Raw genomic sequence first — 13,030 nt, forward strand, 5'->3', positions numbered from 1 at the left:
GTCTAGATTTCGGCCCGCTGACATACGGATATCCGCCCTCTGCAATCTAGACCGAACTCTACCATCGCGCTTGTTAATGTTACTGGACGGGTGCTGAGGAATTCATTGTACCTTGCCATTAAGCCTTGTGGTTCGCGTAAGCTCAGCACGGAACCATCCTTAGATAGAGATCTGAGATGCCAACAAGAACAGATCCATGCAAATTACTTTTCTTAGCGATGGTCCAGACTCTGCGGGGTTGTAGTTTGCTTACGGCGGCAGCTGTCAGCACTATTGGACTCGATAAATATAACTATCACATAGACTATCATAAGATAATTGGATCGGATTGACCACTCTAAACATCCCTATTCGATGGTTGGAAAGTGTGTGATGACGCTCCCTTGAATTTCCGTTGACGAGGCATTTGAAACGCCGTTTGGTATGCAAGATGCAGATCTCGCTAGTAACTTGAATCCTCAGAAGCGTCGCTTAACCTGCCGCTTAATATGCCGAGGAAGGACGTAAGCTAGCATCATGCCCTACGTCGGATACTGCGGGGAGATTTTCTAGACCGCTACCTATATCACGATCATCAGGTCGATTTAAAGAAACAAATAATCCTCAAGGCCCTTTTCTACTAGCAATTGTCCCAGCCACTTCCGATATCTTCAACTTTCACACAATCAGCCCTAATACTGTCCCGCTACCAACTCCCTCCACCATGGCTACCGGTTCGTGCCTCTGTGGAAAGGTGAAGATCTCCTACTCCGGAGAGCCAGTCGCTCAAGTACTCCCCACCCTTCCCACTGCATACGTCTCGTCTGATCCCCTCCCAGGCCCTCTGCCACTGCGGTGACTGCAAGAAGATCTCCGGCGGCACTCACAGCATCAACCATGTCATCGTCAGCGACGACTTCGCCGTGACCGGCGACCCTAAGCAATTCACGAAGACCGCCGATAGTAAGCCACACCCTTCCCTTTCCCCCTTCACCATCCGATCCCACCATCCAATCCCGCCATCCGACCCCACCAACTAACCTCCTCTTAGGCGGCAAGTCCATCATCAGCCACTTCTGTGGCGACTGTGGCAGCACGCTCTTCCGGACAGGCGGGTCGTTTGGCCCTGCACACATTGTGAAGGCGGGGGTTCTGGACACGCCGGGCGTGCTGGAGAAGGGGAAGCCTGTGTCGGAGCTGTTTGCGCCGCAGCGTCCGTCGTGGGTTCCGGCGGTCGAGGGGGCGGCGCAGAAGGATGGGATGTGAGGTCTTGAGGATAAGATGGATGGGGATGGTGTAGGCAGAAGTTATCGAGGCGAGGACGGGCCTGGAAAGGAAGGGTGCAATGGTTTCGGGGACTGGTACACGTCGAACTGAAATGTAGCCCTCTGCTCTCAAGGGGATGCGGATTTTCAGGAATGTCCCTCGAGCGTGAGGACGCCCGTCATAGCAGAATCAATCCCATCACTCGCTTCCCGACTCTTCTGCTTCCCTGACCGTGTCTTTCAACTCCTACTACATGTAAGCAACCTTCGCTAAACAGAAGTACAAGGCTCTCATACTTCCTTGAGGAAACGTTTGAGCTCCTCCAGCTTGTCGGTCTTGACGAGGACCGTCTCGTCATCGAGGTCTTCGATGATAATCTCATTGCGCCGCTGCTTGTCGATCTTGACGATGATGGCTTTGATGCTTGCGTCGCACTCGACGAGGGCGCCTAGGATGTTCGTTAATGAGAGATCTGAGGAGAAGATGTTGGGGGGGTGTGAGGGAGTCGAGGTTCTGTATATTGTGCCAGAGCGAACAACAAGCATACCTTTGACGGCTTTGACCATGGTTCGTCTAGCGGAATGTGGTGGATACGGTTGGAGGTAGAATAAGGAGTGTCGTATCGACGAGCGAGGAAGGGAGTTGATATATAAGTAAGGGAATCTTCCGCTCACCAGTGTATATGGAGTATCAACCAAACTTCACGTTATGAGTTGCAGCGCTCCAATCCACACTTAACTGTGTATGGCTTAACTGTATGGCTGACACACAGAGACACTCCATGAAACTCGGCTGGTTCCACCCGTTCCAGTAATTCAATACCTTACGTCCGTAGTAGTTAACACTTAGCTCTTAGGTCATGCAAGAAAGCGCGCCTCTCCAGCATCCATGAATCATGATCCACGCCATTCCGGACCCTTAAAGGCGCCATCTCAATAGAGTTAATATCCCACAACTCCACGCTTACCCACTCAACTAGAGTTACCTGACTTCCCCTCAATTCCGTTGTCTGCATCAGACTGGAATATCAGATTGAACTTGGAAGACAGCTCGTTGTTCAATTCTGTCATATTCCTTTCTGGCTGAGGTTACACACCGATGTCGACTATAACTCGTTATGACCATCCCCGGTTGCTTCTTCCATTATCGCCATTTCATCCATACATCTGGGTTCAGGCCGATTGAATGAAGCTGATGATAACACCCCAACTCAACTGGCGACCTGGTTATTAACCTGAGCGACATCATGTTTGTGGAGAACAGCGATTGAGACACCATTGCTCCTCTACTTCCCTTCGAAATCCTCCTGAAGCCGGCTATCATCAGCTTCTAATAGAAGACGACCATGGCCGATTCACCGACATCTCCTTTGTCCTCCTCCTCCTCCTCCTCATCCCCATCCACCCTCTCAACCTCCATCTCTCTGCCCCTCTCCTCCTCCACCCTCCTCAACCCCGTCCCCCTCCCCTCCACCTTCACCCTCAACCCCCCCCTCACCAACCTCACCACTACCCCCACCTCCACCACCAAACCCGCCACCACCCCTCACCGCCCCGGCGCCCCGCCCTTCGACCCAAACGAACAGCGTGAATCCAGCCTCCTCAACTACTATTTCGTCTTCCTCGCCCTCCTCATCGCCTTCGTCGGCCTCGCCATCTGGATCGTCCACCGGCGCAAGAAACGCCGCAAGCAGCGCCTCCTCGCCCGCGGTCAGCACGCCCTCGCCCGCGACCTCGAGGGCTGGACGAGTCGGAGACGGTGGTATCGGGGGGGTTGGCGGATTGGGGAGGTGACGCCGAGGAGCCAGGCAGAGGGGTTGAATGAGTTGGGGGAGGCGCCGCCGCCGTATACTTCGAGTGAGGGGGGAGCGGAGGAGGGGGGAAGGCCCGGGACTGTGGAGAGGAGGGAGGAGGTGGAGTTGGTGGAGAGGCCGAGGGCGTTGCATGCGAGGGGGGGTTCGCTGCCGCCGGATTATGCAACGTCGACGGCTTCACGGAGTACAGTGGGGATCAATCGGGGTGGATAGGATGTTTGCGGGGTGGCTCCGTGCTGGCTTTTATTGGGGAGGGATGCGGGATTACGGATATGGATCCGTCCATTGTCTTCACGGGATTATTTTATGATGGGCATAGCGATTGGTGTTTGGGGACGGGGTTGGTTGCCATTCGCTTTCTACAAAGTGTATTGTACAGACTTTTAATACATGACGACGGTAACGACTATAAATGACATGGGATTCGGCGTATCTATGGCCGCGGCATGAAACTCGGCCGCTCCATTGGTGCTTCCCTTGCTCTCAATCGTGAGCGGATCATCACTGGCTCCTCTACTTTCTCCGCAGCGCTGGTACCGTCAAGCAACGGCACCGCGTCACCCCGCGACTCTCCAAACCCCTCCAGCTGCGCAATGCGCCGCTGTTCCAGCTCCTGCTTCCGCTCCGGCGTCATGATCCACTCCTTCGGGAACTCATGGAACGGCTTCGGGGTATAGTACCGGAAGTCGAACGGCACGTCCTCGAACGTATCCTTGCCGTCGCGTGCTTCGGCAATGAGACCGTTGATCGTGTCGCCCAGGAACCGCTTGTTCTGCGCCTGCGTCCCAAACGCCTCGCTGCTCATCTTGATGATTCCCGTGCCCGGGTGGTACCGCGAGCCGGCGATCTTGATCAGCTTGTCGCGCTGCTGTTCGCTGAGGTTCGGGAGGTCGTTCGGGTCGAGCTCCACGACGACTTTCCTCGCGGCGGGATGGTCTTCGCCTAGATATGTCGTGTACCGGAAACGCAGCGGATGCGTCTTCTTCGGCGGCTCAAATGGCCTCGCGTATTCTATTCCAATCAGCCTCGTTTCCCACATCGTCCTGCGTTCACCTACTGCTAAGAAGCGGCAACTCCCACGCCACCCACCGCGCATACTCCCGGATCTCCCGCTGCTGCTCCAACTCCGCATGCGCCGCCGGCGCCACATCGTCGTTCCCAAACGGCTCATCCAACCCCTCCTGGTCGGGCCGCACTGCATCCATATTCCAGAACCCCAATTTCGGCCGTCGCCGATCGCCTGCGCCCAGCGCCTGCAACGCGGCGTCGGAGAGCGATCCCGGGCGCACACCGTACTGCTGATGCCGCTGGCGGAGATCGTGCGCCTGGTTGCGGAGCGCGTGCTTCTCGGCCTCGGAGAGTTGGGCGTATTGGAGCTCGGCATCGTGGAGGAGCGGGGATTTTTCGTCCCGCGGGATGAAGGGCCAGAGTTCTTGGATTTCGGGCTCGAGGAGGCAGATGGAGTCGGGGGCATCGGAGGGAGAAGGGGGGCGGGCGGATTGGTCGGTGGTGCGGTTGGGGGTCTGCGATGGTTGAGCTGGCTCGCTGTCTGATGCTCTTGCTGATGTAGACTCTTTTGCTGGAGTTTCCTCGGCATTTGTGGACGATCTCTCTTGAATATCGACGTCTTTTTTCACCTCGTCTTTCACACCGTCTTTTACATCATCCGACTGTCGGAGTCCCCGTGATTGAGTGAACTGTCTCCTCCATGGCTGTCTCAAGTCATGAGCAATATGTGATCGCGTGCATGGCGGTGACCGGATTTGTCTCCTGCATGCACCCAAGGCACATCGCCCCAAAGAATTGGCGAGTGAAGCCATTGGGACTCATCAATGGAATGTATCAAGAATGGCGCGTCCGTATTGAGAAAGTTTCAAGCTTCGAAGATGGACGGGGAGGAGGAAATCCGCCTAAACTTCGGGAAATTGTGGCTTTAATATCTAATGAGTAACGTAGTCCAGAGCTCCAGTCCCCTCCTGACATCAAGGTACAAATGTGCTGTGAAATCCAGTGATCGGTCGGCTCATGGGCATGTCTAAGTAACGACTCCTCTCACTTCAGAATGTATATATCCGGTTTTACAGGGACTCCGGTTACAAAATTGTTAATCGGGTCAATCATCGCCTCCGCCGTCGCCGTCAGCATCTTCGACGTCAAATACCTCGTCCCCCTCCAAGTGATCCCACACATCTGGGAATATGGGCAAATATGGCGGTTCCTTACCTGGCAAGGCGCATATTTAAATAGTACCGAAGTGCTGTTTGCTGTCATATCCATTTATCAGATTCGAGTGGTGGAACGGCTATGGGGGAGTAGAAAGTTCGCGGTATATGCTACCTGTACTGAACTTCATGGATGTTTGCTAATAGCTACAGTCTTTTCTCCTCCTAACTCTCCCATACACCACCCTCTTACCACCCTTACTCCTCCTCCTCATCCTCCGCCCCTTCTCCTTCAACACCCTCAATCTCCTCCCCGCCGGGCCCACCGCCATCCTCTTCGCCCTCCTTTCCCAATACCACTCCGCTATCCCCCACACCTACAAATACAACCTCTCCACCTCCCTCTCCCCCTCCCCTCCCCACCCCGAACCCGAACCGAAATTAACCTCCAAATCCATCACCTACCTCACTTCCCTCCAGCTCCTCGCCCCTAACTTCCCCTCCTCCCTCCTCCCTGCCCTCATCGGCTGGTCCGTCGGAAACCTCTGGCGCGCAGACGCCTTACCGGGCGTCAACACCGCTTCCCGAATCCCATGGTGGTTGCTCCCCGCCTCGTCGCGCCCACCGTCCGCCATGGCGCCCTCGGATCGCATCCCGGCCGCATCAACTTCCAGGGGTAGTTGGACCTCGTGGATCTGGTCCGTGCTTCCGGGGACTCGCGCAGCGGAGAGGAGGGAGTATGAGGGGCTGAGGAGAAGGATGGAAGCGGAGGCTTCGGCAACGGGGGAGGGGTCGGGGACGGCGGGTGAGGGGAGTGGTGCGGCGAGGGGGCGGACGGGGAGTAGGCCGTTGAGGAGCATGTTGGTTGAGCAGCTTGGGGGGAGCGGGGATCCGAGAGTATGATGTGATGGTGTGGATGGATTCATGTTAGGAGATGGCTCTGTACTGTGGCTGGCTTAAATTCATTGCATGGTAAATAGTGGCGGACTCACGAGCTGGTAGTGATGTTATACATGATGTAAATTGCGAAAGCCCCTGTATATCCAATAGGATAGGTAATAGATCTTCCCACGGTCATCTGCTCAGCGCAGACATAGCGAGCAGGGTTGGAGCAATGTCAAAATAATAGATATGACTGTTCAAGTTGGTTGAGAGCTTCACACATATTGAGAGGAGACATCTGTATTGCACCGCTTTTTCGCTACTGAAGTTGATGTTTTTAGAGCCTTGTACTTTTATATATTGCAAGTGGACAATTGGAATACGGACTGCTACAGTGTAACATGAACGCCGTGGTTGTCTCCAACCTTTGGCCAAGTCCTCTCAGTGATCTCCTGTGCTTACGCTGATATTTGTGTTATATTGATTGAGAACCAGCTTATCGCTCTACTTAAACAAGGCATCACAGAAGTACCTAACACATGATTGTTACAACCCTTCAGGGTACATGAATCTACACCAACCTCACTGAAGGCCCAAACAACTCGACGAAACATAAGAAGCATTTCAAGCAAAGCAACCCATTTCCACACTCCCACATGCACGGCTAACCAACCTCCTTTCCCTAGAACCCTTAAACCTCCTTTGCCCTCACATTCCGCCACACCAGCCATGTTCACGGCAACTCTACCACATGCAAAGGCCTCGTCGGCTGGTTCTCCAACTCCGGTACATCGCCTGGCGCCACCGGCACCGGTTTCATCATGCTCGGGCCCAGGTTCCGAGACGACCGATGTATACCCGCTGGGTTCTCCGTTCCCGGTTTATACTCCGTCATCATCACCGGCGAGGTAACCGGTGGCACTTCGTCTGGGGTCTCGGGACGCTTCCGTCGGAGCAGAAGGAGTAGCGTCGCGCCGAATACCAGAAGGCCGCCGCCTCCAACGCCACCGGCTATCCCAGCGATTTGGGTGGTTGAGAGAGGGGGCGGGCTGGAGTCGGCGGAATAATAGATTTCTCGAGTCACGGCTGGGGGGGATCCGGACGATTCAGTGCGGGTGTGGGTCGGGCGAGGCTCTTCACTCTCTTGTGGTGGAGTTGCACCATCTACAACATCTGCTGGAGGAAGGAACGGAGCGCCGGAGAGAGGTGGTGCTGTATTGTCGACGGTCTGGCTTGAGGATGGTGGTGGGCCTGAGCTTGGACTCGTCGTGGATTCGCCTTGCAGCGATGATGCGCTCTTCGTCTCTATCTTGGTTACCGTGTTTGTAACTGTACCTGCTGCCAAACTTGTCTTGTCCCAGTCCCAGGAATTGAACGGTTCCGGTCCTCTGGTACCGTAGCCTTCCATCTCATATTCTCCAACTGGAATATCCAGTTGTCCAGTCGCTCCTCCGACCAGAAACCTGTCAGAAAACCTCAATGTATACCCAGAACCAGGCCGCGTGGCATTCATACAGAGGAAGCTAAACGATTCATTTATTGTTAGTCGGAGATATGTCTCTTGGCCTGGATGTTCTCTTACAAAGGCGCGCTAAAACTTGCCACGCCAACATTCCTGGGAATGATAACCTCGACCTCCATGGCTACCTCCCCATTTGAAGAGAACCTCCCGTTGCTGACAAGGCCGGCTATAGATCGGTAGTGCTTTGCCAGCAGTTAGCCAATGCCGAACACAGGCCGAACAGCTCCGGGCCAGGAGCTCACCGATTGATCATTGCCTCCGGCATACAAGTCCAAAGTATATGTCAACAGTTCCTCAATCGTCGGCGAGTGGCCATCATCCCCCCATTTCACTCTTAGCTTCTCCATACACGGAACGGATTTCCCGGTCAGCTCTTGACTGAACCGCACGTTCGCGTCCACGAAGGGGTGGAGAATAGCTGCGATTAAGAGCAACTGTGAACGCATTGCCGTTATCCTCAGAAGCACCTGCGGACATAGATCAAAATAGAGGTTGTAATGTATGTCGAAACAAGAAAATAACGTGGATTTGATCTGCACATATTGTCCCATATACCTGATGATTAGTTTGCGAATTTTGCTCGACGTCGTACTCAATGTACGTACCCGGCCGAGGATTACGAAGCCGTTAGAATGGCTACGTTTGGAAGACAACGGGACCGAGACGCGCTTCAGATTGTCACACAGGACGGCTTAAGCTTGTTCGCTTCAGCCTATTCCGTATGGGAAGGGGAAATTAGGGAGAAGACCAATTGAAAGGACTAAATTGACTGTTGCCATCCCGACCGGCTGGGAACTGCAAACTGAATTATCATAGAAATGTGAACCAAACAATCACCCAATGACTTTATAGATATGAATTGGATATTTGAAAACCAGATTAGGGAATAACGCAAATTACTAAAGAGAACAGGACAAAAAATCAGACCGCACCAATGAGACACTATCTAATAGTCGGCCGTACTAGCATTGATATATACGTTGGCTAACTTCTTCTGTAGCACAACCTTCTCGCCGCAAAACTCAGCTTCCGTCGCCATGGAAATCTTGTACGAGCATGAAAAGTACCCCGTGTCAAAGGATGGAATCAATCCGGGAGAGGAAAGAGGCGCCTCAAACCGGAACGGATACACCGCAATGGGCATATCGTCCCCATCAGCAACCCCTCCCTTCCGGGACTGTGTCACTGCCTTGATCTTCCCGCTCAAGCCTGTCGAAGGTCGCAATTCAAAGTCCAGCGAGGTTTCCACCTCATCCGGCCCGTCCTTCTTGGATGCAGCGTTTTTGTCGCCATGGAACTTCGCCGTTCGCTCCATCGACAACGACTTCAGCCTAATCTTCGCGAGCGGAAAGTTGACATCCACGCCGTCGGCAGCATAGACTTCCAACTGAACCGAGCCTTCGAGCAGCCTGCCCGAACTGACGTGCGGATCGATTCTTGCCCTCAGCCTCACCTCAACCTGCGGACCCTCGGAGCTTTTCCCTGCTATGCGCCTGAACAGCGATGACCGACTGCTCCCACCGTTGGGTGCAAGCGCAGAGCTTGATACCAGAGTTTTGGCGGTCACGAAGTCAATGACATCGATCGGCGGATTGGCCATCGACGCGGGCGCGTATTTGAATTCCTCCCGCGCCTCCAAGGGAATCAGTTTGTTCTCATTCGCCGAAGCAGGTTGCAACCCGAGTGACGCCTCAAGCACATACTCCACGACGGCTCCATGATGTACGCAGAGGGCGACTCGGATGCTAGGAGGGAGTGGTGTTGCACCGTGACTGAGGGCAGCAGCGCTTGTATCGCTATTACCATATGCTGCTGGTGCGGCGGTGTCATTGGTGGCTGTATATGCTGGAAGTGGGCTTTCTTCCTGAGAGAGCGCGGTCGCAGGGATGACGAAGGTGAACGGCCAACTGTGGTCCCGGCCACGGACGATGGGCGTCTCGCCTTGATCTGTGTTGGTTGTAGGAGAGATCAGTTTAATGTCCTGGGCATACATCTTCTCGAAGTGCCATGCGGAGGCGGTGCTCACCTTTGCTCGGAAGTCGCGGACTCGGATGGGCCCGTGGTAGACCTTGTCAATTGCCGTCACGACATTGCAAGATAGAGTGATGGTAAGGTGGGAGGCGAAGAAGTCGGCATTCGCATCGTGCGTAGGAAAAGCGATATATCCCGAAATGGGATCATTAGGATGATACAAGTGATCGCGGTTAGCGTTGGTGATGTGGATCTTTAAATCTGATGCCCCAAGACCAGTGGTCTTCACAATGCTGTCATCAAGGAGTTGGAGGTCCATTTCGCAAACTGGAGCAGGTTTAGAGGATGGTTTCGGTATTCAATCAAATGGTTTGGATGAAGCATCTTTCGACTTGGGAGCTTCCCTTGCGATATTTGTACACATCACGAACCGAGATTTGAAGCATCATGGAATGCTATCCCGTTTCACAGCCCGTTCAATCGTACGTGTTCGCTTCGTTGAAATCATTTGTTGCTCTCGCTAAGCCTGTTTGATACGTAAGCTAAGGATTCCGATGCATGGCCTTTGCAGGAGAATCACGATGTCGCACGAGCTTGTAGAACTTGGCTAATATATGAGGTAGCTACGTTGACCTTGGCGTTCCGTTTATTGATATAACTTTAGTTCTTGTTGTTGACAATCCTTCACCTGAACGACGTTGACACAGATGGACCATGATTTAAGCCATCGTCCCACAACCAGCGGATAGTAGGGGTTGTATAGCCCTTAACATGCAGGTTTCTTCTGGTACAACTACCTACAGGCGGTTGTGAAGGATGAGCTGGTGCCTGGTGACCATCGGGCTGAGCCATTTGTCATTAAAGCAATTGATTAAAGTTCACATACACACGGATAGATGATTTGAGCTAAAGGCCCTCGCAGCAGCTCCGCCTCAAAGTTGACCAGCATACTCCAAATCTGTTGGATGCTGGGACAATGAGATCGTGCCCGAAAGTGCTTCGAGAATGTATGCAGCCATGGTTTTTCTCATCCTCATAAGCCAACGGCCAATCGGAAAAAGAATATGGAATATGGTGCCCGTCCAACGACAGTCGTCCACCGAGTTCGCAAGGAACTCAAGGTTTCTACACTGCCGCCAGAAATCATTTATCTTAGACCCGTCGACCGGATGATTGACATCATAGGATTCGATGGCTCCATGGTAACGGTCGAACTGACTCAACGACAGCCCCGAAGGGCGTCAAGTTGGCCACGGGTCGTTTGTAGTAGAAGAAAAAGAAGAAGAAGTTGGGAGGTGGAAAAACTCTTTTGAATGTGGTGTCCCAGTCACGTGAACAGGTTGCCCCCTGTAATCTGAGGGACCTGTGACTGCCTCTTTTGGATTAGCATGCCAGTTCGGTATTAGCGCACGTTTCCGCTTTCAACCCTCCCAAAACTTTCAAACATAAATACCTCTGTCCCCCTCTCGCCAACCCGCTCTCCTCCATCTTTTCCCATTCACCAATTCATTTCCCGTCCGCCTTCCTTGTCCCCCCCTTCATTTCCGTCGGCCGACCAAGCCCACTTTCGCCCCTGTGACCTATGTCTGCCCGCGTGAGGAGCGTCGACGATCCACCGGACTTTTCCTCGCGACGGCCACCCCGCCTACCCCCTTCATTCGATTCATGCGATTTGACTGTTCTCCCCTCTCAAAGGCCCCTCCATGCCAATGGTGAGCAGTTCTGCCCCTTGTCTCGATCGTCCCTATCATTTTGCTTTTCCCCCCAGCTGGATGGAGGATTCCGCTGTCGGAGAGTTTGACAACACTTCCAATCTTCGGAAAATTAGCTTGATGTTACACAAATCCTCCCTGCTTACCTGAATTTCAGTCATTGCGGAATAAAATGTCTTCCTGAACTGCGGAGGGGTTTTGCCCCTATGTACAGACCACCCGCCAAAAGAATCCATAGCTGTGTCCGCCGGAATGAATTCCATAATCATGAAAGCGACACCGATAGCATTATTGCAGCTGGCTCCGTACGCAAATATTTCTGGAACTGGGATCCTTGTTTGTTCGCGAATGACTTGAATTGTATGAATCTCGTTCATAAGACGCTGAAGTGAATCTGGGCACGGTTTGGGGAGTTGCAGTCGTGCTACCCAACTCGTACCATCGTGAAAGTCGAGCCGCCGGACTATGTTCAGTCCACCCATATTATACTCAGCAGAGAGCTGGCAGGTAATTTCGACGTCGTCATTGGTATATTTACGTTTTATACCGATTGCGTATTCCTTAACATTGTAATGGCAGAGTGGAAGTGGGTAAGTCACGTGCTATGGCGCACTCTCGCGTTTGGAACACCTGCGGGGTTTTATTGACGCGACGACAGTAAACATCCACAGCAACAAGCAGCCATCCACACATCGACAACACCATCGCTTCCACAAAGGGTACACTATACAAAAGTCCAGAGTTCGGTCTTTTCCACCTACTTGCACCCGCTCAATCTCCTCCAATAAACCAAATCACTACAGCCCAAATGCCAAATACCACTCTTCCATCCGCTTCGATCTCCTCCAACTTTCAAGCTCGCAAACCCTACCCACCACCAACGCACTCGGATCTTGGTGCCTCTCTTCCTAAGAACAATGACTCATACAATGTGCATTTTCGCCATCCAGGATATCCAGACACAAACAATATTCTTCTCGTATTGCCAGCACTGGATAGCTCTGAAGGGAGCATTCATCACGAGACGGCAAGGATTGCTTGTGCGATAATCGCAAATTGCACCTGGGAAGGATTTTTGACAGAGACGAGAAAAGGACGACGAATTGCAGCGGAGGCAGACTCCCTCCTAACGCTGAAGAATTACTATTTCCGGATCAAAGAGGACCCTGATGACGGTATATCTCGAGGATTGATGTTTCGCTGGACCGCTTTATTCCACATATTAACATAAACTATTCTCAGATCCTAAATACCCTATCATCCCATCCTTTGCCCACTTTCAATTCCCCCACGATAACCTACCACCTTGTTGGAAATCGGACATCTTCCGCATCCCTAGGTCCGACATCTTACCACGACAGAGCGGCCTGACAGAGATCCTCTTGTCCCGCGATGTTTCTTGCAGAGTAACCAGCCACACTGAGGGCACGGAAGCTGCGCATCTCATTCCTCGGAGTGAGGAGCCGTGGTTCAGTTCAAACATGATGTTTCAATACACTTCTCGTCCCGCCACTATGACCGATCCAACCGACGATGCTCGAAACGCCATTTTGCTACGATCGGATATTCACACTGTGTTCGACCAGAAACGGTTGGTTGCTGTACCCAAAGGGAGTTCCTGGGTTGTCCATGTCTTTGCCCCTGGCTTGACAGGAGAGCTTGCGAAACTATACCATAATGTCACGCTGCAGCCACTTATGGATGTAAGCGTGGAGTGTCTGTT

At 52.9% G+C, this 13,030-nt stretch overlaps 9 protein-coding genes across 9 annotated transcripts; 4 read left to right on the forward strand and 5 right to left on the reverse strand.

Annotated features, from left to right (window-relative positions):
- The first annotated feature begins 367 nt into the window (after positions 1–367).
- P152DRAFT_458588 (uncharacterized protein) lies at positions 368–1,462 on the forward strand. The gene is made up of 3 exons (XM_033679496.1): positions 368–769; positions 819–942; positions 1,031–1,462. The coding sequence occupies exons 1-3, from the start codon at positions 704–706 to the stop codon at positions 1,243–1,245; spliced, it is 405 nt and encodes a 134-aa protein (XP_033533816.1). The 5' UTR covers positions 368–703; the 3' UTR covers positions 1,246–1,462.
- P152DRAFT_458590 (RNA polymerase II transcription factor B subunit 5) lies at positions 1,031–2,072 on the reverse strand. Its single transcript, XM_033679497.1, has 3 exons — positions 1,793–2,072; positions 1,542–1,693; positions 1,031–1,491 (listed from the first exon to the last, which is right to left on the reverse strand). The coding sequence occupies exons 1-3, from the start codon at positions 1,809–1,811 to the stop codon at positions 1,444–1,446; spliced, it is 219 nt and encodes a 72-aa protein (XP_033533817.1). The 5' UTR covers positions 1,812–2,072; the 3' UTR covers positions 1,031–1,443.
- A 122-nt stretch (positions 2,073–2,194) lies between these two features.
- Positions 2,195–3,494, forward strand: P152DRAFT_458592 (uncharacterized protein). Its single transcript, XM_033679498.1, has one exon. The coding sequence runs from the start codon at positions 2,591–2,593 to the stop codon at positions 3,269–3,271; it is 681 nt and encodes a 226-aa protein (XP_033533818.1). The 5' UTR covers positions 2,195–2,590; the 3' UTR covers positions 3,272–3,494.
- Positions 3,492–4,263, reverse strand: P152DRAFT_397680 (uncharacterized protein; the record flags this gene model as incomplete). Its single annotated transcript, XM_033676422.1, has 2 exons — positions 3,492–4,069; positions 4,116–4,263. 2 exons carry the CDS (start codon positions 4,261–4,263, stop codon positions 3,492–3,494), a joined length of 726 nt encoding a protein of 241 aa, XP_033533819.1.
- A 775-nt stretch (positions 4,264–5,038) lies between these two features.
- On the forward strand, positions 5,039–6,018 carry P152DRAFT_417190 (uncharacterized protein; the record flags this gene model as incomplete). The annotated part of the gene is made up of 2 exons (XM_033677080.1): positions 5,039–5,384; positions 5,434–6,018. Coding segments are annotated over exons 1-2 (849 nt in total), but the record flags the coding sequence as incomplete, so codon positions are not given.
- Positions 6,019–6,835: 817 nt separating this feature from the next.
- P152DRAFT_473912 (uncharacterized protein) lies at positions 6,836–8,070 on the reverse strand (the record flags this gene model as incomplete). The annotated part of the gene is made up of 3 exons (XM_033681279.1): positions 6,836–7,625; positions 7,685–7,806; positions 7,867–8,070. 3 exons carry the CDS (start codon positions 8,068–8,070, stop codon positions 6,836–6,838), a joined length of 1,116 nt encoding a protein of 371 aa, XP_033533821.1.
- Positions 8,071–8,570: 500 nt separating this feature from the next.
- On the reverse strand, positions 8,571–9,914 carry P152DRAFT_473913 (uncharacterized protein; the record flags this gene model as incomplete). Its single annotated transcript, XM_033681280.1, has 1 exon — positions 8,571–9,914. The coding sequence occupies one exon, from the start codon at positions 9,912–9,914 to the stop codon at positions 8,571–8,573; it is 1,344 nt and encodes a 447-aa protein (XP_033533822.1).
- A 1,261-nt stretch (positions 9,915–11,175) lies between these two features.
- Positions 11,176–11,840, reverse strand: P152DRAFT_458596 (uncharacterized protein). The gene has a single exon (XM_033679499.1). It carries the CDS (start codon positions 11,787–11,789, stop codon positions 11,343–11,345), a length of 447 nt encoding a protein of 148 aa, XP_033533823.1. The 5' UTR covers positions 11,790–11,840; the 3' UTR covers positions 11,176–11,342.
- A 33-nt stretch (positions 11,841–11,873) lies between these two features.
- P152DRAFT_27841 (uncharacterized protein) lies at positions 11,874–13,030 on the forward strand (the record flags this gene model as incomplete). Its single annotated transcript, XM_033674903.1, has 3 exons — positions 11,874–11,897; positions 11,966–12,482; positions 12,550–13,030. Coding segments are annotated over exons 2-3 (848 nt in total), but the record flags the coding sequence as incomplete, so codon positions are not given.

The sequence above is a fragment of the Eremomyces bilateralis genome (assembly GCF_010015585.1).
Source record: "Eremomyces bilateralis CBS 781.70 unplaced genomic scaffold P152scaffold_10, whole genome shotgun sequence".
Lineage (NCBI taxonomy): Eukaryota > Fungi > Ascomycota > Dothideomycetes > Eremomycetales > Eremomycetaceae > Eremomyces > Eremomyces bilateralis.

What these genes read in the sequence shown, in the direction of transcription:
- P152DRAFT_458588 (XM_033679496.1), top strand. Translation starts at nt 704, where the DNA reads ATGGCTACCGGTTCGTGCCTCTGTGGAAAGGTGAAGATCTCCTACTCC. An exon ending in CCGGAGAGCCAGTCGCTCAA is followed by an intron (nt 770 to 818) that starts GTACTCCCCACC and finishes ATCCCCTCCCAG; the next exon opens with GCCCTCTGCCACTGCGGTGA. An exon ending in ATTCACGAAGACCGCCGATA is followed by an intron (nt 943 to 1,030) that starts GTAAGCCACACC and finishes ACCTCCTCTTAG; the next exon opens with GCGGCAAGTCCATCATCAGC.
- P152DRAFT_458590 (XM_033679497.1), bottom strand. An exon ending in TCAAACGTTTCCTCAAGGAA is followed by an intron (nt 1,492 to 1,541) that starts GTATGAGAGCCT and finishes TACATGTAGTAG; the next exon opens with GAGTTGAAAGACACGGTCAG.
- P152DRAFT_458592 (XM_033679498.1), top strand. Translation starts at nt 2,591, where the DNA reads ATGGCCGATTCACCGACATCTCCTTTGTCCTCCTCCTCCTCCTCCTCA.
- P152DRAFT_458596 (XM_033679499.1), bottom strand. Translation starts at nt 11,789, where the DNA reads ATGGGTGGACTGAACATAGTCCGGCGGCTCGACTTTCACGATGGTACG.